Source organism: Stylophora pistillata, chromosome 12 (genome assembly GCF_964205215.1).
Source record: "Stylophora pistillata chromosome 12, jaStyPist1.2, whole genome shotgun sequence".
Taxonomy (NCBI): Eukaryota; Metazoa; Cnidaria; class Anthozoa; order Scleractinia; family Pocilloporidae; genus Stylophora; species Stylophora pistillata.
Genome location: NC_142530.1, coordinates 18,127,179 through 18,149,487, shown reverse-complemented (window position 1 = coordinate 18,149,487; position 22,309 = coordinate 18,127,179). Strand labels below are relative to the sequence as shown.

The following is a 22,309-nucleotide window of genomic DNA, read 5'->3' as shown; positions in this document are numbered from 1 at the left end:
GGAAATGGAGGAAAAGGTGTAAGGTGAGAAGGGGAAATGGGGGAAAGAGGAGCAAGGGGGAAGGGTAAATGGGGGAAAGAGGAGCAAGAGGGGAAAGGGAAATGGGGGAAAGGGTGTAAGGAGAAATGGGGGAAAGACGTGCAAGGGGGAAGGGGAAATGGGAGAAAGGGTGTAAGGAGAGAAGGGAAATGGGGGAAAGAGAAGCAAGGGGGGAGGGTAAATGGGGGAAAGAGGAGCAAGAGGGGAAAGAGAAATAGGGGAAAGGGTGTAAGGGGAGAAGGGGAAATGGGGGAAAGAGGAGCAAGGGAGAAGGGTAAATGGGGGAAAGAGGAGCAAGAGGGGAAAGGGAAATGGGGGAAAGGGTGTAAGGAGAAATGGGGGAAAGACGTGCAAGGGGGAAGGGGAAATGGGAGAAAGGGTGTAAGGAGAGAAGGAAATGGGGGAAAGAGAAGCAAGGGGGGAGGGTAAATGGGGGAAAGAGGAGCAAGAGGGGAAAGGGAAATAGGGGAAAGGGTGTAAGGGGAGAAGGGGAAATGGGGGAAAGACGAGCAAGGGGGAAGGGGAAACGGGGAAAAGGTGTAAGGGGAGAAGGGGAAATAGAGGAAGTGGGAAGGGGAATGAAGGAAAGGGTGTAAGAGGAGAAGGAAAATGGGGGAAAAGAAGCAAGGGGGAAGGGGAAATGCGGGAAAAGGAGGCAAGGGGGGAAGGGGAATGGGGAAAGAGGAGCAAGGGGGGAGAGAAAGTGGGGAAAGGGGGAAGGGGAAATGGGGGAAAGAGGAGCAAGGGGGAAGGGGAAATAGGGTAAAGAGGAACAAGGGGGAAGGGGGAATGGGGGAAAAGGTGTAACGGGAGAATGGCAAATGGGGTAAAGAGGAGCAAGGGGGGAAGGGGAAATGGGGGAAAGGGTGTAAGGGAAGAAGGGGAAATGTGGGAAAGGGGGGAAGGGGAAAGGGGGTAAAGGGAAATGAGGATGGGTCATAATCATGTAAGAGTTATACCTCCTGGGGTTAAGGAAATCCCCTACTTTGTTCGCTAAATTTAAGATCCAAGTAATTTCAAGCGTTCATGGTAGACAATCCCAGTAGTTTCTCAGGAGAATATTCTTGGCTAAGCTGCCTTTATAATTATGCAAGTCCAATTAGGATTTCATTCAGGAACAAAATGAAAGACAGGTCGTTGATTTGTTTTGTCCGATTTCATACAGCATCCAGCTTTAAAGTTATTAAACCGTCATCTCCAACTTACTGACAGGGGAAAATTTCACAGTTGAAAACAATTTTACTCGACATTGCGATGATAAATCGTTCAATCTTCATTACAGGTTTCATTTTTTTTTCTTTTGTTAAATATAAAGCTTATCACTTGAAACAAATTCAACTTTGAACCATGTTACGTTTTCCTTGAACAAAACGGGATACTCGGTTAGATTATAGACAAATTTATGTATTGACTATTTTATCGTGGCTTTGCCTTTTGAACGCAGTTCCTCGTGCACACATTACTAAGTTAGGAAAGAGCACATCTTTATTGTTCACACATGAGATTCGTGTTACAAGTTAACATCAGTAAGCAAGAGAACTATTTACTCTTGTAGTAAGCTACAAAATATAAATTGGTTCAACACTTTCACATAGAGTTCATGCTATCTAAAGAGATAAAAAGGTACAATTTCTTATTTAGCTGAAACATGCATCGGCCGCGGATAAGACGTTCAATAAAAACCTTAGTTTGATGAGAAATCAGAATTCAAAATGGTTCTACTAAAAATTCACACTATTAATAGAGATAAAAAAATAGACTATAATATCTTTTTTTCGTTGAAACATGCATCAAGCAGACAAGAAGTTGAATGGAAAACTTTCATTGGAGGGAAATCAGGTTCCGTAGCCCTAACAAATTTTCCTGCTTCATTCAACGTAAAAATATAGGGATCTGGTGTCTGCTTAATGAACGCTGTCTTGTAAACTATAAAAATAAACAACTCTAAGAGTGATATCCTATTCGAATCCATGATTCATTTTAAAGTTTCTTTGTCTGAGCTAAAACAGAGCATTAACATTTTCAAATCGCAAACAAATAAATAATGAAATTAAATACACGAGTTCTTGAATGAATAAACTAGAAAATTCTATCATTCAAAAAGAGTCAAAGTTGATTTTCAAAATAGCACAGCATAATGCAGTAAAAAAAAATTAAAATTCGATCCAATTCAACAACTGAGGTTTGGAACGGTCTAATGAGAGATGTTATCTACCCGACAACATCGACAACTTTCTACCATCGGTAGGTTTGAACAATCGAAACGCAATATTGGAATATTAAACTGTTGTATGTTTATTTTTTTTTTCTCCACGTTTACAGCCGATTGATCTTTAAGAGCACACAGGTTATTTCTGTTGCCTATCCCTTACATTTAAGATTATTTCGAGCAACTAAAATGCTGTCGTCTCAACGACGAACAAGGTTTCTGTTTTGAATTATTTCGTCGTATTTAAATAAGTCTGGAGCGAGTGTTTCATACTTCTTACATCAATAACAATATTTGCGGTAACACAAAAGGCAATTGTGAAGAAAATAGCCCAGAAACTCATCTTAAGGTACTTTATCAATAAATGTCTATCTTTCTGATGTCCTCTGCCGTTCGTGAAATCCTTCACCAACCTTACGCCTTTTTTCTTGCAAATTTTCTCCACATTTTCGGCGATTTCTGGCCTACCCACAAAATAACAGCAAGACGTCTTATTTGTAGACTTCAGGGCTTTCTCAAAATCTATCCTACCTTTAATGAGCTGAAAGTGGCTTTCGACCGCATTTTCTCCACTCGTGTCCTCTTCTGGACTGGTCAAATAAAAGCGGAACTTTATGGAAGCAACATTCTTCTCCTTGATTTTTCCCAAGAGTTCGTTGATAGGTTTCCGCAGGAAATGGTACAACGCTTTACAACGGACTGAATAGAAGATATCGATCCTCTTTTCTTCTCCGCTTTCACTTCCTTTATGAGGCGGTTCTGTCTTGTGGGCTAGGCAGCTTAGGACATCCAATAAATAGCCACAGCCAGACCCGGTTGCGAACAGAACGTAGTGGGAAGGCGAGGGTACGCTTGACACCAGCTGGTTGTACAACTTTGAGACAGATGAGCGATAGGGTCCCCAAGCACGGAAAGCAGTATCTTCAGTACTGTCGGCGAGCCAATATGTCCAAGGGAGGCAAAGCTGGTTATAGTCCTCCATAATCGATATCACGAAACCAATGTCCCAGGTTGAATCTTTTGACAAATTAGCAAAGGTGGTAAAGGGATGAGACCGTTGTGGCAGTATTCCGGTGCTTCCTTTCGGTTGGTGCAGAAGATAATAAACGTCGCCGACAGTATGTTCCACTTCTTTGTCGAGTTTGACATGCAGGATGACGTAGTCTTTACCAATGACTTCTTTTCGAACAGTGTGACCTTCATGGCGTCGATAAAAGTAAATGGAGACCAACCTGTCGATACACCAGATAATGAGTATGGGAAGGTTAGTAACATGGGCCAGTCCGTGAGTGATCTTCCTAATGTTGTCGATAGCGTACCAGATACCGGCAAAGACATGCAGGGCCATTGCCAAAGAGTAGCTTCTTTGGTTTGCGTAGTTGGATCTGCTGAGGGGAAAGAAGAAGCAGAAAAGAACGATCATCAGCACAAAACGGTAGATCTCGTCTGAGGTTAGATGAACTCCTTTGTGATCGTTAAAAGTCCACCCTTCTACAGCTGCTGGATCCCAGGGCTTCGTCCAGTTTAAGTGATCCGGAAACGTGCTATAGTTGAAGGTGCTGGGTGGATAATATTTCAATTCAGTTCCGTCAATCAGAGGAGGAACAAAGATTACCAGAACATGGGCAAGGGACGGAACGGCAATCAGGAATATCCCCGCAAAAGTGTGCATCCTTGAATGGACCTCGCGAATTCCATCCATGATGATCCAGTTTGGAGCGACCTCACTAATGAAATTTGGCAAACACCACATCATCGTATAGAACATCAAGTTCTGAGAGGTTATGATCAGTCGAGCGGTGACAGCCCACACCACATTGGTCAAAGTCTCGCCTATGTTGGTTCCCCAAATGCGTTTTGGGAGTTTTCCACTCCTTCCAAGCACCACATCACCATTGAACACAAAGTGATCTACAATACACAGCGTTGTCATCATCAGAAATACGGACCAAACTAAAGCTTCGTACGAAATAGAAAATCGCTTCCAACGTTGGCGGACGAAAGGCTTGGTCTGCTTGAATTCTACCACTTGATCGTCTGGAATTTCAATAAGAACTCTTGGCGACTGGTTTGAACTTTCACTCCTCTTAGAAGAACGCTCCGTCTCTTCATGGTAGTGTTCTACCTCCTATTTTGATGGACAATGAGAACAAATTATAATCAATATAGAAAAACTGCGTGCAGTCTGAAGGGAACTTCAATGTGCTGGTCACGTTCTATCATACGCAGAAAATCTTTGAAGAGCAGTTATAAAGTAAGTTATTATTTTATCTTAATTCTTTAACAACACTGAAATCTGTTTTAGCTTTAGAACTGGGCACCAAGAAAGGTATTTCTACTCTATGCGAAGAAACTATGATGTCTTTGGAAATTTAAGACGTAATTTCATCACAAAATTAAACTTTGAAGAATAAGCAGGTGATCAAAATCTTGAACTTTGATTTTCTAGTGATCCTTGAGGAAATTAAATTCTTGTCTTTTTTACCGCTACTATATCTGCTTAAGGTAGATTTTCTCACCTGTAAATCGCGCAGAAGTTCTTGGTATTTAAAGCCCATTTCGTCTGTATACATATTCATGACAATCTAAAAGAGGAATGCGAATGATGTTGGTTCTGATGGAACACTTGTACAATTAAAAAAAGATTTAATTGGTGCACGAAGAGTCGTTTTAATAAAAAAGAACTACAGTTTCCTTGACATTTTCACCGTTAAAACTCGTGACCACTTGTTTAAAGCAAATACCTCGTCATTTCGTCTAGCAAGGAGAATGTACATAATATATTTTGGCAAGAAGGTAAAGGCTTTTGATTTTCTGGTGTGTGATTTTGTTCGCTCTTCTGGATTGGACACCTCGTTAGATAAATTTTTATAAAAAGCCTTCACTATAGTTCTAATGTAATAAAACTGAAATGTCTCTTTCGTGGTACACGTGTTGGTTTCCGTCCGCAGGAAAACATGGTCAAAATCTCTTTAGATATTAGTAACTTCATTAAGTAGCTATATAGTATATGGGAGTAGTGAAGTTGAAAATCACCTACGCATGTTAAACTTTTAAAACAAGTGTCTCACCTTTAAATCCTCTTTGCTCGTTAGGGTACTTAGGAGCTGAAAAAATTCCTCAGCCTTTGTGTCGAATTCGTTCACTCCATTGCTGTTAGGAGAAAATAAAAGAATTTATTAGTGCGACAAAACAAGCTTTTACAGATAACTGAGGTGAATTACATCTTTGTACTTTTTCTTTTGACCTCTGGATGGTAATAAATGAAAAAATAATCCTGACAGGTGATCTGAATTTAGAGAAATTCCTGAGAAAGAAGCCTGAAAATATTCAAACACCAACAAAGTTCGAACTCGTGCGCCCTAGATACTAATTAAGCGCTTCTGCCGTAAAACGACAAAAAGAATTAGCCATTAAGGCTGAAAATTGACGAATTTTATTCGTTAGTCGCAAAACAAATTTTTCCTTTTTTAGAAAGAATGGAAAGAAATTAACCGTTAGTCGTAAAAGCCATCACCCACTAGGACCCTCAGCAGAGCTATGCAAGCGAATGATGAAAGAGAGGTGAGTGTCGATGGTTCTTATATTTTTCTGTTAATAGATCTGAATTTGAAATAAGCACTTAATGAAACTCTCAGAGGACACATTTTAATGTGAAAGCAGAGGCAAAATTTGAAGAAATTTTTAAATTATCTCAACTGGTTGAATGATCAACTGAGGGTGACAAAAGTTAAGTCAGTGGACATCTAGATACGGGTTGCTTTATGAAGTACCTGTTGGGTAATTGAGATGGAGAGCTGGGAAGTAAAGTGGAAATATTCATTTTGTCCTTCATGAGGAGAGCCACTCTCTTCAGCACTGCTTCTTTGTGTGAATCTGTAAGAGTATCTTGATGTAGAGCAGAAATCTCAGCTAGCATGGAATAAGTAAGAGGAAAGTTTTAATGAGGCTATTGCCGCGCTGAACTACAATACAACAGTCTCCTTCCTTTAAAGAATATTCATCGTCTGAAATAATCGGGTTTTCAGGAATACACATGGCCCAATAGAGAGGGCTAAAATTTTCGATAAGGGTATGCAGGGAATGAAAGTGCTCCAGCAAATTTTGGATGGAGAGTGACTACCTACTTCCATGTGCATCTCCTTGAAACTTACCAGTTTCAGCATCGTGGAGGAACTTTGACCAGTTGCAGACGTCGGAGTTATCATGATCGCGGTAAAAATTCAGAATTTCTTCCACTTGTTCATCGGCTAGAAGATCCTGAAATGCCTCCTTGAAAGCTTTTTTGAAATCACTGGCACTGACATTCCCCGTCCTAAGCGGGTCATATTCATGAAATTGATCCTCCACCTTTAAATAAAGACTAAATATCAGTAGATGACTCAAAGTCACGTCCCTTAACATACATGTTTATCATGCGTGCACATCAAATTTTTGTAAAGCGCGCCAACAAAAGCAACCTCAACACGTCAATTGATACCATAACACCAACCGCGAGTTGTTAGAGAGTACACACTCAGACAACTTGGTGTTTGAACAAAGCCAATTAGTTCACTTTTTCGCGTTACTAGACAATAAATATTAAAACTCCTTTTCAAGTGAATTATGCGTCATTCTGAAATCGGAACCACAAGGACTGCCAAACGCACGTTATGCTGATCTAGGTATTCCAAAAGACACAAGAAAGGCGGTCGGCAAAGTATTTTCAATTTCACTTCAGCTCTGTTTGTGTCGCTGCACTTTTTCACGCCTTGACTCGATCAAGCAAAGAACAGCTCGAATTTTCTTGGTTTCTTTTTTAAAAAATATTGAAACAATTTTAAAAGCTTGGTTCGGAGACAATAACATTTTTAAATCTCGATAAATTAATAGTGCCACAACATTCCAGTCAATTTTAAAGCATCTAAAGCTTAAAATTAACCTCAATGCAGTCTCTCCAATCTTTTATAAAAAATAAAAAAAAAAAAGTTTTCGGCTGTAGTGCATTGCGAAATGTGAAAGCATCTTATTGATTTTATCGTCTCAGCTTCACCTTCTTAATTTACTTTCGCAGTGGAAAAGTACCGTTGGAGGAAAATGTGTTAAAATGTTGGAAATACGTTCGCGAACTTCTCAACTTTTACTCAGTAGATATAACTTAATAAATGGCAGTGATGATTAGCGCGAAAGGATAATTAACATTGATGTTCTCACCATGATTCCCTTTTCTCGAACAAATTTCCTGACTTTTTTCATGAGTTTTTCAACCTGGAAAAACTCCAGGCTGGAATAAGACGTTTCTTCCGATGACTGCGTGCTGCAATGATATTTTTTCGATATTAGTAAATTAACATATACACTGAGTTTGATGCACTGATGCATGAACGATTTTGTCGTGAGGTCTCATTTTGGCCATTTTACGGCTAACGGTTCATTTCTTTTCGCTACAAATTAAAGAAAAGTTTTTATATTTAACTTTTTTTACGATTATAGGTCAGAATTTGTAAATGTTTACGCCCAACGGCTAAAGTTTTTTTTTTCCTTTTTACGGCTAACGGTGAATCTCCTTGAGAACCTCTAATGATTGAAGGGACTATTTTTTTCTATGAAAAATACTTCTCCTATTTCCTTAAAACAAAGACACCTTTCTGAACAAGTATTTCAGAACATAAAGTGTGATGTGTTCAGTCAAAATCGCTCTTTGATCACAAGTAAGAAAAATATATACTTACTTTCCATAGCCTGCTGACAATTCCGGGAAATCAGCGAGTTTAATAGCTCCTATTTAACCAATGAGAAACTTCATTATTTGCCTGCACTTGCATTGTCAATTATTTAGACATAACTCAAGCCGATATGTCAAAAACATGAATTATAACATAACCAAAGTAAAGCGCGCGCTCTGATTGGTCAATTTAGCGTCCCCCATTTGCCCATGGGTGTACGCTGCTGACGTGAGCAAATGCAAAGACTATTTTTACGCGCGCGCTTGTCTTTTCTGGTCGCGTAAGATTTGTTAAGTAAAAGGGAACTCTTTAGCTACAATGTATCAATGTTATGTTATAAAACAAATGGTAAACACCACAGCGTACACTATTGAGTTATGGATGCACTTGGGAGGTTTGCAAAGCACTCAAGAAGCTAGAGTCGCTCTCGGCTATCGCCTCGAGCGACTCTTACGCTTCTCTCGTGCTTAGCAACCTCCCGCGTGCATCCATAACTCAATAGTGTACGCTGTAGTGTTTACCATTTGTTAAATATGAACATTTGTTCCACGTACCTCTCTCGAGAGACATGGCGGTAACCCAGCTGTCTGATATAAATGAGGTGTTCCCAATTCTGTATGCATAAAACATAAATGTGCATATTGACTGAGCAGGAGGCCGAAGGATAATATGTTCACATTTTTAAATTTAAGATTTACGTTCACTAAAAATGCCACAGGGCGGTGAACGGGCGCGCAGGGCCGAACGCCTTTTTCCGGACCAGCTCACAGCAACCCGTTCGGTCGACGTGAAAGCTGACATGTGTAAGGCCAGACGCGTTGAAGTGAGCCAATCCGTCAAAAAACGCGTTCAGCCTTGCACACCCACGGCTCCGTTTCACTTTCTGAGAACGTAAATACATCTTGAGGACATAAACTCTGAATCGATATTTCAATTTTATGAGACTGACTGTTGAAGAAATATTCCTTTCTTTGTCATACTAACGAGGTCAATTCATGGACTGGACGTATCGTCACTTGGCTCATGATTAAGATTAATATGCAACTTATACGTGCGTACTTCAAAATAACAAAACTATCTTGTCATGTCATTCGTGTCTTAGCAAGAATGTACAGGAAACTTACGTTTGAACAAAGAGGAGTATGCCCCTGTGACCAATCCTGAATTAATTTGCGTTACACTCGCTGCCACAAAACTGCCTGAAGTGCACTCTAGAAAGTGAAGTGTACCCTTGGGCTGAAACCTATCTGGCCGTCAATATTCATGCAATCTTACACGTATTTCAGTTTGAATAACAAATGTGTCCACTGAAGATTCGTAATAACAGAGTTTTTAAACATACAATGACTTTTTTTTATTATAGCAAGTCGCTCGATATGGAATCATTTGATAACAGCGGCAAGTGATACTTTTTAGGACAAAGTTTGTTTTGTAGGAGGCCAGTAACGAGGGATTCCGGTAGTACACAGAACAAATAGAAATGACCAAACAAAACGGAAAATTGTGAATATTGTGCGTAAATTAACAGTGTCGTAAGTGAGTGCCTACCAAACGCTATTTGGTAGACGGTAACAACTAAATTATCAGGTCAGCTTCCATGTGTCACTTTAATTTGGTAGTATTGGAATATTGGTTCCACACTGTCCATGGTTTGTAGAAGAGATGTGTTCACCTTGAGGGATAACATTCGTTAAGTGTTCGACTATTTCTTTACTTAGACTGAAGCATATGTTCCGATGGCAACAGCGGAGAAAAAAAAATATAATCAATTGTTTTTTAAGCCGTATTGATTTCTACTTTAACACTCCCTGGCTGATCGGTTGTTGTTAAAACCTTTCGGATCTCGCCCGCCAAAAGTACGGCAAATCGTAAGGTGAAAGGTCCATACACAATTTTTAATATGCAAAAGGAAGTGAGCTTTTTGCTTGGAGTCGATGCATCGTTAAGACCTGAATAATCACGATCTTTTCACCAATTAGAATTAAATATCTAAATTAACACTGATAAAAATGTTTCCAGTTTCTACTTTCTCCTCAACGGCTCTACGCATTACGCTATACTGACTAGGCGGAAGTGAGGAAGGCGTTTTGAGATGTCATTCCCAATACTTAAAGCCAGAAACATATTGTAAGTTTAAAAAATTGACCTCTTTAATGTAGATATGCATGCTTAAGACCACTAGAGAAAAAAGATCATGACATCTTCCAGCAAGAAGTGTCGAGCCAGTATGAGGAACATTTACATGTTTAAACGCGTTTAATCGGGAAGCAAAACAAACAGGTAAAAGTCGCTTCAATTTTCTTTGTCATTTACAAAGAACAAGGAAGTATATATGTAATGAAGGAACTATTCAAGTTGTCGTGAGTGATAAATTTAAGTCTTTGAACACATGAATGAATCCACGCTTTGCTACCAAATCATTGGTATGTGCTAATCACAAAAATCTTATCAGGACATAGCAAATTTCACTAGGTCCATTAGAAATAGAAGATCGCAAAGAAACAAAAAGCTAGACTCGCCTCAGTATAAACTTTTTTCCGTGTTCAGTGAGCGCGATTCTGTTCATAAGTGACATTGGGGTTAAAACCATTGCTAAGCCTTCCCCAAAAAAAGACTGTCCAAAATGGAAAGGGCTCACAAAAAAGGCCAGTGACCTTCTTGAGTACAGTTCAAATAGCGCACTCGATTGAGCAAAAAGGTTTTAATCTACAGCTGAAAGCTGGGAGTTCAAGATTCTTTAATCTAAGTATAAAAGATGGCGCGAAAGATAAAAGTAAATCCTCGTGAAGCCCATAACGGTTACTAGACGAAGTGTGATCTGATGGGGCGCAGATACGGACAGTGTTGCGTACAGAAAAATGAAAGTCTGACTGATAAGATCTAATCAAAAGCTTCTTCCTTTCACCAAAATCAGTTTTGCTAGAGGTTTACATTTAACTTCAATATTCTATCTATTGACAGCAGTTACAGAACACAAACCTTAAACGATAGCACTCTGTTTTTGTCACTCTCTTACGATGGTTAGGTCCTCTGCGAAAAGTGGCTTACTCTCTTTCTTGAGAAGAAGGCCAATATGTATAGAGAGAGCAACGGACTAAAAGAAAGGATTTCGTCATTCAAGCTGCGTCTCAGCATTACAATACGTAAAATTTTGTTGAGCAAAGAGGAACTCGTTACAATGACGAGTCCTAGACAGGTTGACGTCACATCCGTACCCACATTCCTATCCGAGATTTGCTTTTAAAGCGAACGTGCGCCGAACCAAATGCTTCATAAATTTAGCAGATTCAAAGGCAGTAGTACAGTCAATTTTATCCATTATAAAATTTTCAAGCAATATACAGGGAAAGTGGAAATTATTGGTGTCATCTTATGCTCAGTAAAATGTCCTAAAGATTTAAGCTAGAAATGTCTTTATTGCAAGCGGCAAACTCTTAATACTTAAGTTGTGGCTAATTAAGATGAATAGAATAGACGAGCTGTGCGATTGAAAGGAAAAATAAAAATGTTTATGGCGTTAAGTGGAGGAGGAGGTGGAGGACGTATGGTTTGTTTAACCCTCAACAAGGAAGTAAAAGCCGTCATTGTAACTTATTGTGTTAAGTTTGTCGATCAAGCAAGAACGTTCGCCCCCACCTGTGTGGCACGGTTAAACAACAGCCACGAAAGAGACTATCCTGCCAATGAGAAAGGAAAGAATGACTCCAGCTGTTCCACATTAAGAATTTGAAGAATTTGTTACGCTTTTCATATATCTGAGCAAAGCAAAATTTTGATTTTTAATGGCAATTTCATATCACCAAACGTTTTGTAACGATCAGATCCTCTGCGGAAGTTTTTTATCTGACTCTGCTGAGATCAGCATACATGCACGTAAAGCAATCGACCATTAAAAAAAAAAGTATTAAGTCATTTAAGTTACGTTTCAACAACGCTTTCTGTGAAAATGGCGTTAAACAAAGCATAACACGCCTCGTCTGACTGACTTTAAATTTGATTTACATCACAATCGGAGCCACAGAACCGCATAAGATGTACCTGAAAACATGGAGCAGGCCATGTTTCTTAATTGAAAATTTTCATACGCGGTTTGTGGTTTGAATAATCAATTTTTTACAGTCCAGCTTTTTTAAGAATGAAGTTCTCAAACAAATCTTCCATTTTTCTTTTCAACAATTGCTAATCACTCTGATGAAGTCTGGCGGCTTTAGCAGACAACCGTTATTAGTTTATGTAGGTTTACTAATCTGACACCATGAAACGTGCGGTATATTAAATGGACAACCGCCATTACAACAAGCAGAAAACACTAACATTATGGCAATAGTTGATCAACACGGTCATAATTATTCTACCACAGAAGTGAGACATACCACGAATAAGTCAAAGTCGAATGATGTATATTTGATAATGTGATGTATATTTGATAATGTATATTTGATAATGTGCACCACCATTCGTCACAATCTCACGGTTACTTCTAACAGAAGCGTAGATTGTATGTGGAAAAGAGAGAACCGAAGTTCACTGAAAACAGAATGAGGAGAAAGATGCACGCTGTTTTAGATGTTCTCACCCTGAATTAAAAAGGAACAAGAGAGTAAGCTTTTCCCGTTGTGTAATAATGAAATCATTCCAGCTTTCAACTGCGCCGATCTATTCAAAGCCTTAACATCCACCCACGGCCAAATTGCGGGTATTCTAAGGTCGTCCACGCCCCAGAGGTTGGGAATTTGGACTTTGCCTGAGTGGGGTTTGGAATTTCAAGCAATAGAATACACGTGTTTTCGTTCAAATATGGAGAAGTGGAAAGGTAAAGAGTCTGCTTCCTTGAGGAAATGATTTAGAACAAAATTCTCACATCATAGAATGATGCTTAAAGCGAAAAATTAATTGAAAAAACTAATACGTGACATCGCTAAATTCTACAACATTCGTTGATCGCACAATTAATCGTTCAGTAATACACAATAGCTTCGAATTCACTGTAGACCCGTTATTTTTTCGTGAAGAAGAACTAAAAGAATAGCAATTGGATTCGCCTTTCTGGCTTTTGAAAAATTTCCATCTTATTTGGTGCAGAAGTAACAATAGATTTATCGAGGGTGTCAAGGGATCGAGAAAGCCGTCAGGTGACACGAAGGAAATATCACTGTACAAGGAAGAGAAAACCATGAAATTGTGATAGAACAAAGAATGAACAAGTTTGCCACTTCAAATTGTAAGAAGATTTCACTTGGCGTTCATCTTGGTGGTGTACATATCTCAAGAAGCTAGATTTTTACAACTGTTGACGATTTTTCTAAACTTTGTTTGGCGTTAGTTTTACAGTCTTCGGTGAGGCAAAATTTTGTTGATTAGGTACGTGATTATAATAATTTCAGAGTGTTTGTCAGTTTGCATGATCATTTCTGCCTGGAAACGGTTGCTTACGTAGCACTACTTAGTCCTTCGATGGAGCAATGCCCTTATGTATACTTTAGAAACTGACTCTCTTCAATTCATTAAAGTTTTCAGCCATTATATGGGCTTTGTGAGAGTAATTTTGAATATAAACCTACAGCCCTCGTACGATATCTCAGTTCTGAAGCAAATTAGCACCAGTTCTCAGTGACCTTTCATTATTGAAGTAATCCGTGAAAAATTGTAATTTGCCGCAAAATATCACTTTGAATTCAAAAGCTGTCTCAACAGAAAGTTAACAGGAACGATTTTTTTTTTATGGCAACAAAGTATGAAAATACTGAAATATGGCTAACCTTGTCGAGATACCTCTTGTTTGTCTCCGTAGAGTTCAAGACAACCACTGAACTAAATTTAACGGTAGTATTTATAAGTCATTAAATATACGTGTAAGTGGAGTGATGAAAACAAAACAGCTTTGGTCAAGTGATAAGTTCCGTTTCAGCGCTGGGTTATGTTAAAAAAATTCTCCTGACAAAGCGAGCCTGCGACTTCATTGGGTCCAATGTGGCAAAATTTAAAAACAACTTGTTTTTATGCGGTTGAATTGTTCTTGAAAATGTAGTCAGGTCACGATAGCGGCGCATGATACAACCAGAGGTTTCGATTTCAAGGATGAAATATTTCTATGAAGTGCATGTACAGTGCCTCTATGAAATTCCTATAATTTCTTATCAATTCCGAAAAAGTAACTGTATCTGTGATAATCAACATGGGGTGTTTAATATACTAAGTTTGCTGTTATGCAATACTTTGCGCTGACTGTTCTCACTGATGGCTCTCGCCTGAGTTATGCTAGCCTGAATGTCTAGAAACCAAGTGATCCGTTACAAATGAAAACTGAATGCCTCCTTCTTTTATTAGACTCCTTTCTAAAAATATTTTCAGCCCTATGAGAATGACTTTGTAAAATTAAACGTGTACTCAGTACAGGCTGTGCTGGTGATTACACCTAAGAGAGGCAACATACCACTGAGCATTTATTCATGAGACCAACGAACACGGAAGAACATCAAAACAAAGATGGGACGTCATGTTCCCAACTTTTCCAAGAAAATATCAAACCAACCTCGCAAAATCTACAAAAAGCAGTCTTGCATGGCCTGTATTTATCTTTATCTGTAAAATTTAAAAAGGGGGAAAAGAAGGCCAAAATTACGCTAAATGTTTTTGTGAAAACCTCATTACTTAAGTTTAAATCCACTTATTTATGGAATTCACGTAACGAAATTAGAATTTTATCAAAAATAAATATACGTGTAAGTGGATTGATGAAAACAAAACAGCTTTGGTCAAGTGATAAGTTCCTTTTCAGCGCTGGGTTATGTTAAAAAAATTCTGCAGACAAAGCGAGCCTGCGACTTCATTGGGTCCAATGTGGCAAAATTTAAAAACAACTTGTTTTTATGCGGTTGAATTGTTCTTGAAAATGTAGTCAGGTCACGATAGCGGCGCATGATACAACCAGAGGTTTCGATTTCGAGGATGAAATATTTCTATGAAGTGCATGTACAGTGCCTCTATGAAATTCCTATAATTTCTTATCAATTCCGAAAAAGTAACTGTATCTGTGATAATCAACATGGGGTGTTTAATATACTAAGTTTGCTGTTATGCAATACTTTGCGCTGACTGTTCTCACTGATGGCTCTCGCCTGAGTTATGCTAGCAATGTCTAGAAACCAAGTGATCCGTTAAAAATGAAAACTGAATGCCTCCTTCTTTTATTATACTCCTTTCTAAAAATCTTGTCAGCCCTATGAGAATGGCTTTGTAAAATTAAACGTGTACTCAGTACAGGCTGTGCTGGTGATTACACCTAAGAAAGGCAACATACCACTGAGCATTTATTCATGAGACCTACGAACACGGAAGAACATCAAAACAAAGATGGGACGTCATGTTCCCAACTTTTCCGAGAAAATATCAAACCAACCTCGCAAAATCTACAAAAAGCAGTCTTGCATAGCCTGTATTTATCTTTATCTGTAATATCAAAAAAGGGGGAAAAGAAGGCCAAAATTACGCTAAATGTTTTTGTGAAAACCTCATTACTTAAGTTTAAATCCACTTATGTATGGAATTCACGTAACGAAATTAGAATTTTATCAAAATTAATAATACCGCATTCTTACACGGCAGCACTCCTCGAATAAGGAGCAACTGCATATCATTATGTTTTGTGCTAAGATTTCGCGTTATTAAACATGACTTTCTTAACATATAGAATGATAAAATGTTGGATTTCAGGTTTTGAATTAAATCATCATAGTGCATTTTCCATAAAACGTCCCCTCTGTACGCTGAAAACAGTGTCTTTCGCCTTTCGCTGATTACTGATTTCTAGGCTCACTATAAATTCAAACAACCTGAATGACTAAAATTGTTGATCGTAGCCTGATGAAACTGATAAGCACTCGGCCAGCTGATTATGAAATCATTAATGAAAACCGTGAATAGTACTAAACGAGTCTGTGTCATTTATGAGCGTCAACTTCACCGATTTCTACCAATTTGGTCTCCGTAAAGTTTGATGTAATAACACTTGGCTTACTGGAACGACTTGAATACGCACAAAAGAAGTGATTAATTTCAGGGAATAAATTCATCAGCGTGCTCTGACGATATTTTGTGATAATTTGTCGGTGACTATAGGACATTTTGATGGTTTAAAATACGTCTTTTCAAGGAATAAATTCACCAGCACGCTTTGACGATAGCTTGTGTTATTTTTTCGGTGAATATAGGATCTTTTGATGGTCATAGCTTTATAGTGGCTCTTTGAATCTGTAGTTGATGCAAGAACGAGGAATTTCTATTGTATGCGTTCATACACAATGCACCATCAACCCTAATTATTTCCCACAAACCAGGCTTCTACGCTAATCGCTCAGTTGAAAATAAGGACACCAGAAAAGTAGTACAATTATTCATGTTTCTAAGCGCATCTGGAAAACAAGCTCAAGACACGCTGGCTCCGCCAAGGTAATCTGCATTACCGGGAAACAGTGGCTTTGATTTATTTTCCACACTCATTTACTTAACACTTGTGCTCGTGCAAATAAAGTCTTATCACTTTGGGTATAGCTCCTAAATCCTTAAGTCTTCGAGTGAAGTGAAAATTAACCCTTTTATCGCGATCTTCGCTTCGAAAGAAAATTTAAAAGAGAAACGTGACATTGCAAGCTTTAAATTAGCATTTTGCTTTTCAGTTATTTGGCTCAATTAACTTTAATCTTGGAACTTCGAACTCCTGCTTATGCTCAAGTCCAATTCAAGTTCAATCTTGAGTAAAAGCTAAAATTCATAGAAATCGGCGAGATTAGCGCTCATGAATGACAGAAACTCGTCTAGTTATTCAAGTTTTTTAAGTTCAATTTTGTCGCACATTGTCAAGATGATATGATCCTAACGTCCGCAAAGTGAGTAATCTGACGCAGTTGAAAGTGATTCCTTATGAATCATTTACAGTTCCTTTCTGCTGAAGTTACAAGAATTTTATTAAAGACTTCGACAACAAATTAGAATGAACAATACTCAAGTGAGCCAGGTTTCAGCTACAAAATCGCTTGGTGTAATAATAGACGATAAACTCGATTGGCATAGTCACATCGAAAAACTAACGAAAAAGATCGCCTCTGGTATCGGGGCCCTAAAGCGAATTAGGCACCTGATCCCAGCATCAACCTTACATCTCATCTACCAAGCTTTAGTAAAACCTCACTTTGATTACTGTGACATTGTTTGGGGTAGCTGTGGGAAAACGCTACGAGACAAACTGCAGAAAATGCAGAATAGAGCAGCCCGTGTGTTGACATTCTCTAACTATGATGCTGATGCAACTGAGCTACTCGAGTTTTTAGGGTGGAAAAATCTTGCACGCCAGCAGGAAATCCATAAAGCCACCATGATGTTTAGATGTCTGCACGGGCTAGCTCCAAGGTATCTATATTCAAAGTTTACGTGGCGTGACTCTGCTTATGACCTCAGGGACTCTGAAAATAAGCTTAATGTTCCACTACCGCGCACTAATTATTACAGAAAAAGCTTTAGCTACAATGGCGCCACATTATGGAACAGTTTACCACGCGATATAAGGAACACAGAGTCTCTGGGGTTATTTAAACGTAAGATCAATGACATTTTTAAAGTCTAACGCACGGCATTCACGGAAAACAGCTTTAGTGTTATAGTATGTAGTTTTAATTTTAAGTATCTTAGCGTATGTGATATGTATTTTTATAGGCTGATGAATTGATCGTGTCTAAATAAAGATTACAATACAATACAATACAAGAATGGTTTTGTGTCGTGTTTATGAGCTATATATAGCAATTTCGAGCGTTAACAACGATGAAGTTCACTGATCATTCAAGAATTGTCACAATTCTGCCTGCCAAGTCTAAAATATTGTTTTCAAAGTCAAGCCAGTCCATTTATGGAAAGTGAAAATTGCAAGTTTCGGTTCATTTAATTCTATTGATACGCGTTGAGTTTGTTCCTGAATGGAACCCAATCGATAAAACGTGCACCATTAGATCAAATTTTTTAATTGTAAAACATTTTCGTCGACATTCACTTGGCTTAATTAAACACAAAACATAGATATCTGAAACCGTTGCGAGGAATAAACATTAGTTACTACCACGTTATTAGACGAAAAACGCGGGAGAATATGACCGGAAACCCACGGCAATGGCCTGAGTTGAGTCTCCTGTTTTTCCGAGAAAAAAATGTAAATAAGATTTCCAGACACAAAGAGCAAACCCACAACAATGACCTTAGTCAAGGTTCATCCTGTTTTTCCGAGAAAAATTAAAAAAAAATTCCAGAAACAAAGAGCAAACCAACACCCACCTGAGTCAAGCTTCCTGTTTTTCCGAAAAAAAATTTTAATGAGATTTCCAGAAACAAAGACAGTTTTACTCTCCAGCAAAAGTTAAATAAAAAGACTGAAATGGTGCTATTGTAAAAGGAGAAAAGAACTCAAGCCTCATTATTCCTCCGTGCCACAAATTTCTTCCAAGCGAAAACTTTCTAAATTATACTGAACTTTTACATACTGAATAAAGTAATGTGGTGGGAACCTTCACCCTCAAAAGAAAACCCGCTTAAATTATATTATTTTCGTAAACTGCAAATATGAAGCTTTATTCTGATGTAGAATCTGCTAACCTTTTTAGTGAAACTAGAGCACGCGCACGTACGAATTTTTATCCTGAAAGACACCCGTGAAGGTGGGAAGTATTTAGTTTTAGTTTAGTTTTAGTTTAGTTTAGTTTATGCCGACTAGGTGTGTTGTTTCAGGAATGTATGAAGCGCGATACCCTGTTGCAAATTTCGCACGTTGCTACATCCTTCTACAACACACTTAGTCGGCATATTTTCGGACAATATCGACTACAGCCTTCCCAAAAAAGTGAAAATGTGTGAAATGCAGACTTTCGTGTTCTCGATTTGACGTCACATTACCCGCTAGAGCCATTCCTCTTTAAACTCGGTCGTGGGGCAAGATGGCGGCCGATTTTCCGTATTTTGACTGGGCACAGAAAATTGAAGATTTGAGCAATTAAAAAATTTTGCAAAGAAATACTCCAAAAAATACGCTTATTTCGTTAAGCGAAAAAACATTTTGGGGTTTAGGTACGCTTTAAGTGTTCCCCCTCTCGGCTTCTGACGTAGTAATGATATTATATCCAAGATGGTGCTGGAAATTCGGTTTTTCAAATTTTAGTTTCCGTTACGTCAAAATTTTAGTTTACGGACAACTCTATCACCGGGCTTAGTTCCAGGCGAACGAGAAATACGGAAAATCCACTTGTATTCTGCGCTATAAAAGTGAACGAAACAACGAAAGGTATTCAACAAGTTTTAAAAGAGTCATACTCGACGGAAATTCCTCTAGAGTCACACTCAAAGCCATTGCAAGTAAATCATAAATTCTTTGAACAAAAATAATTAGTGTCTCTGAAAATATCAAAGTGGTGGTACTAAATGTGACGTCAAGGAAATTTTATAATCGAAAATAACAAAATAACTTGTTTTCCGTTACTCCGTAATCCATACTTTCTGGACCGTCGTGATATAGCCTGCGTTTTGTTCGGAAGTAAACCGTATTTAATATACCTCGATTCATCATTTCCGTAAAATTTCGTTTTACGTCTCTAAATTCAAAAATTTCCATTGTTCTTCCCAAAAAGAAAATAAAAAGAGAGTAATTGATCTCAGGCCTTAATCCTGAAAATATAGAAAAAGGCCGATTTTACTGCACTTTAGATACATTTCCCAATTTGTGGGACAAAATCCACCCACTTGACACACATTTTGAAATATCGCTAAATGCAGCAGGAGAATTGCGTAGGAAAGTAATTCATCATTTAACCTCCTCACATTTGGAGATTCAGTTCCATGGAAAAGTATGAAAATGTAAGAGGAAAAGTACTCTTCCTTTAGGAATTTCCCATATACTTTTTTAGTGAAGTGTGAACGAATGTTGTTTTGTCTTGTCGAGAAACACGCATAATTTAAAAAAAAAATTTAATTAATCAAAATACTTTTTCGCGATTCATAAGTCTGCGAGAGACTATCTTTTTTTCCGTGAACCTAAAATTTCAAGAATTGTGATGAGGTGCATAATAAGAAATCATCTCGTTTCAAAAGAATCATGAATCTTGGCAGATTTAAGCGCTCAAAGATGCGTGATATCGTGCGCTGGTTTGAACTGATTTGTCATCAGATAAAGTTGAAGAAATCAATGCAAATTCCTTTTCTGAACTAAATTTGGAAAATGACCGCGCAGAGTAAAGAAACAAGTAATCCATTGTGCGGTCCTCCTTTTTGTTTGTTCTTTGGGGCACATGAAGCTTTTCTTCACAGGTCCCCCTTAACGTTTGTCTGATTACTTGCAGTAATCTAATATTATGAATTGAGAGCGTTTCGAATAATTGTCCCGTAGTATTTCCACAGCGTGAAGTCTGCTTGGTCAAGGAAAATATTACATGAAAAATATAGCTAACCTTCTCACTCGCCAAATCGTTATACTTCAGCCTGTTGCTGGAATGACTGAACCGTGATCTGCGTTTAGTGCTAGGGGATCATCTGTGTTATATGGGACCGCTAAAAGCGGAATGTAAAGTAGTCACCAGATATAAACAAGGAATCCACAGTTATAAATAGATACCCCAATATACAAATAAGGCATTCAGTGTGCTTTAAGTTATGAACGCGTCCAAAACAAATCTCGAATTATGGATGCAAATCGCGCAAATATCATGAACAGGCTGACGCATTATGAATAACACAAACAAAGAACTCGTGAGTCTGCAGCAGCAGGGGAACTTTAAGTCTTCAGCTGGCAGGAAAGTTCTAAATTTATTGGAGCCCAAACACACGTGCCGTGTATAAGCGTTAAGTGCCCAACGTCATAGTTTTGTCCCAGAAGCAGCAAAATAGAACAGCCCACCATAACGATTGGCATTGTTTCTCAATCATCAGAGTTAATAATCTATTAACTATGCATTCATGTATTTAGCCGGCTCTGACCCAAGAAGAAGAATACGCGGGTCACTAAGCGGCAACCCAGTACTTTGTGCAAGAATTAAGGTCTGAAAAGCCAAAGCAAAGAATACTTACTGTGTGGCTTGATGTACGATAATCCATCCGGAAGGATGTGGTATCGTTAAGTTAGTTGTTGTTTTGTAGCTTGCAAAAGCAAGTAAAATTTTAAGAAGGAAATCAAGTGAGTTTCTAGCGATGTGATTGATAAATTCGAACAGCAGCGAAGGAAGAAGGGTCGAGGAGAAATTCGAGAAGAAAAGTGTTATTCACCATTTGTATTATGCATTTCCCCGGTTGGAAATGCTGCCGGTTGTTTGGCACATTGGGAGGAGGGTTGTAAAGCAAGATAAAATAACTAAGACATGAGAGAAGACGTGAAACGCAAGGCTAAAAATTGTTTTTAGTTTTACACTTTTTACGTACGCAACCGGCACAAAGTTGTATTGGTATCCTTTATAATGTACGTACTTCGATAAAATATTCACTGAAATCTTCCTTCTCTCATTTAGGCCTGAAACAATACGTAATCCTCGCAAACATGAAAAAGATTTCCGGAATAGATAAAGGAAGAGGGAAACAGAGAATTTTTCAAATTCGTTCGTCGAATAAGGAAAGATGCCTATTTGGTGTCAAGAGCGTAAGACAGAAAAAATAAACTTTTACTTCCTCTCGAGAACTCGAACCTCAGAATCTTGGATTTTTTGTCCCTGTTAGCCATATGAAGTGTGTCGATGAGCTGAAAACATAACTTCTTCCTTGATTAATGACTGTCTCAAGCAAAAGGCCCGAGTTCCCTTCAGCTCAGCTTTTTTCGGGCACTCCACATGAACGCAAAATCCGATATTCTATGATTTTATTTGATTTACGGCGTCACAAAATGAATAACTTCTCTATAAATACAAAATTTGATTATGAATTTACCAACGTTCTTTCACAGATGCTACGATTTGACGGGCCATCCATTCCGTCTTTAAACGTGAGTCGCCTAACCTAACAGTGCGTGGTTATAAACAAAATAAAATAAAATGAGTCCGTTTTGATGTCGAGATAGGATCAGCTAGAATATTTATACTGTAACAAGTAAAGTTTTTGCTTTCGATTACTATGCACGATAAAAATTTCCAACAAGTAGGCTAAAATTTGCATCGATGACTAGTTAAAATGCGTTACGGGAGCAACAGAAAGAAGTTAACAAAGCCTATTTGCAATGCAGATTGCTAATATGCTCTTCTAGAAAAATAAATCTTAGTGTGTCAAAACAGGATGTTACCCATCACACAAGGGAATGGCAGTATCAAAGAGGTCTGAAATTAATGAAGTTAGGGCAGCAGAATAG

The 22,309-nt window shown here is 38.3% G+C and overlaps 1 protein-coding gene across 3 annotated transcripts; it reads right to left on the bottom strand.

Annotated features, from left to right (window-relative positions):
• Positions 1 to 1,502: 1,502 nt before the first annotated feature.
• LOC111331491 (uncharacterized) lies at positions 1,503 to 20,511 on the bottom strand. Of its 3 annotated transcripts, none has more exons than XM_022936617.2 (9): positions 20,433 to 20,511; positions 8,508 to 8,566; positions 7,960 to 8,008; positions 7,442 to 7,544; positions 6,403 to 6,598; positions 6,022 to 6,160; positions 5,320 to 5,401; positions 4,768 to 4,833; positions 1,503 to 4,376 (listed from the first exon to the last, which is right to left on the bottom strand). In XM_022936617.2, the coding sequence occupies exons 2-9, from the start codon at positions 8,521 to 8,523 to the stop codon at positions 2,478 to 2,480; spliced, it is 2,550 nt and encodes an 849-aa protein (XP_022792352.2). In that variant the 5' UTR covers positions 8,524 to 8,566; positions 20,433 to 20,511; the 3' UTR covers positions 1,503 to 2,477. The 3 variants fall into 3 exon arrangements, with proteins under 3 accessions (XP_022792352.2, XP_022792351.2, XP_088597620.1); XM_022936616.2 differs by lacking the exon at positions 20,433 to 20,511 and adding an exon at positions 13,713 to 13,834; XM_088741494.1 differs by lacking the exon at positions 20,433 to 20,511 and adding an exon at positions 10,933 to 11,044.
• Positions 20,512 to 22,309: the final 1,798 nt, after the last annotated feature.

Bases quoted from the DNA above. Each gene is read 5' to 3' on its own strand.
- LOC111331491 (XM_022936617.2), bottom strand. The intron at 6,161-6,402 runs GTAAGTTTCAAG...ATTCCATGCTAG, and splicing joins CCTCCACGATGCTGAAACTG to CTGAGATTTCTGCTCTACAT. The intron at 5,402-6,021 runs GTACTTCATAAA...TTCTCCTAACAG, and splicing joins CCATCTCAATTACCCAACAG to CAATGGAGTGAACGAATTCG.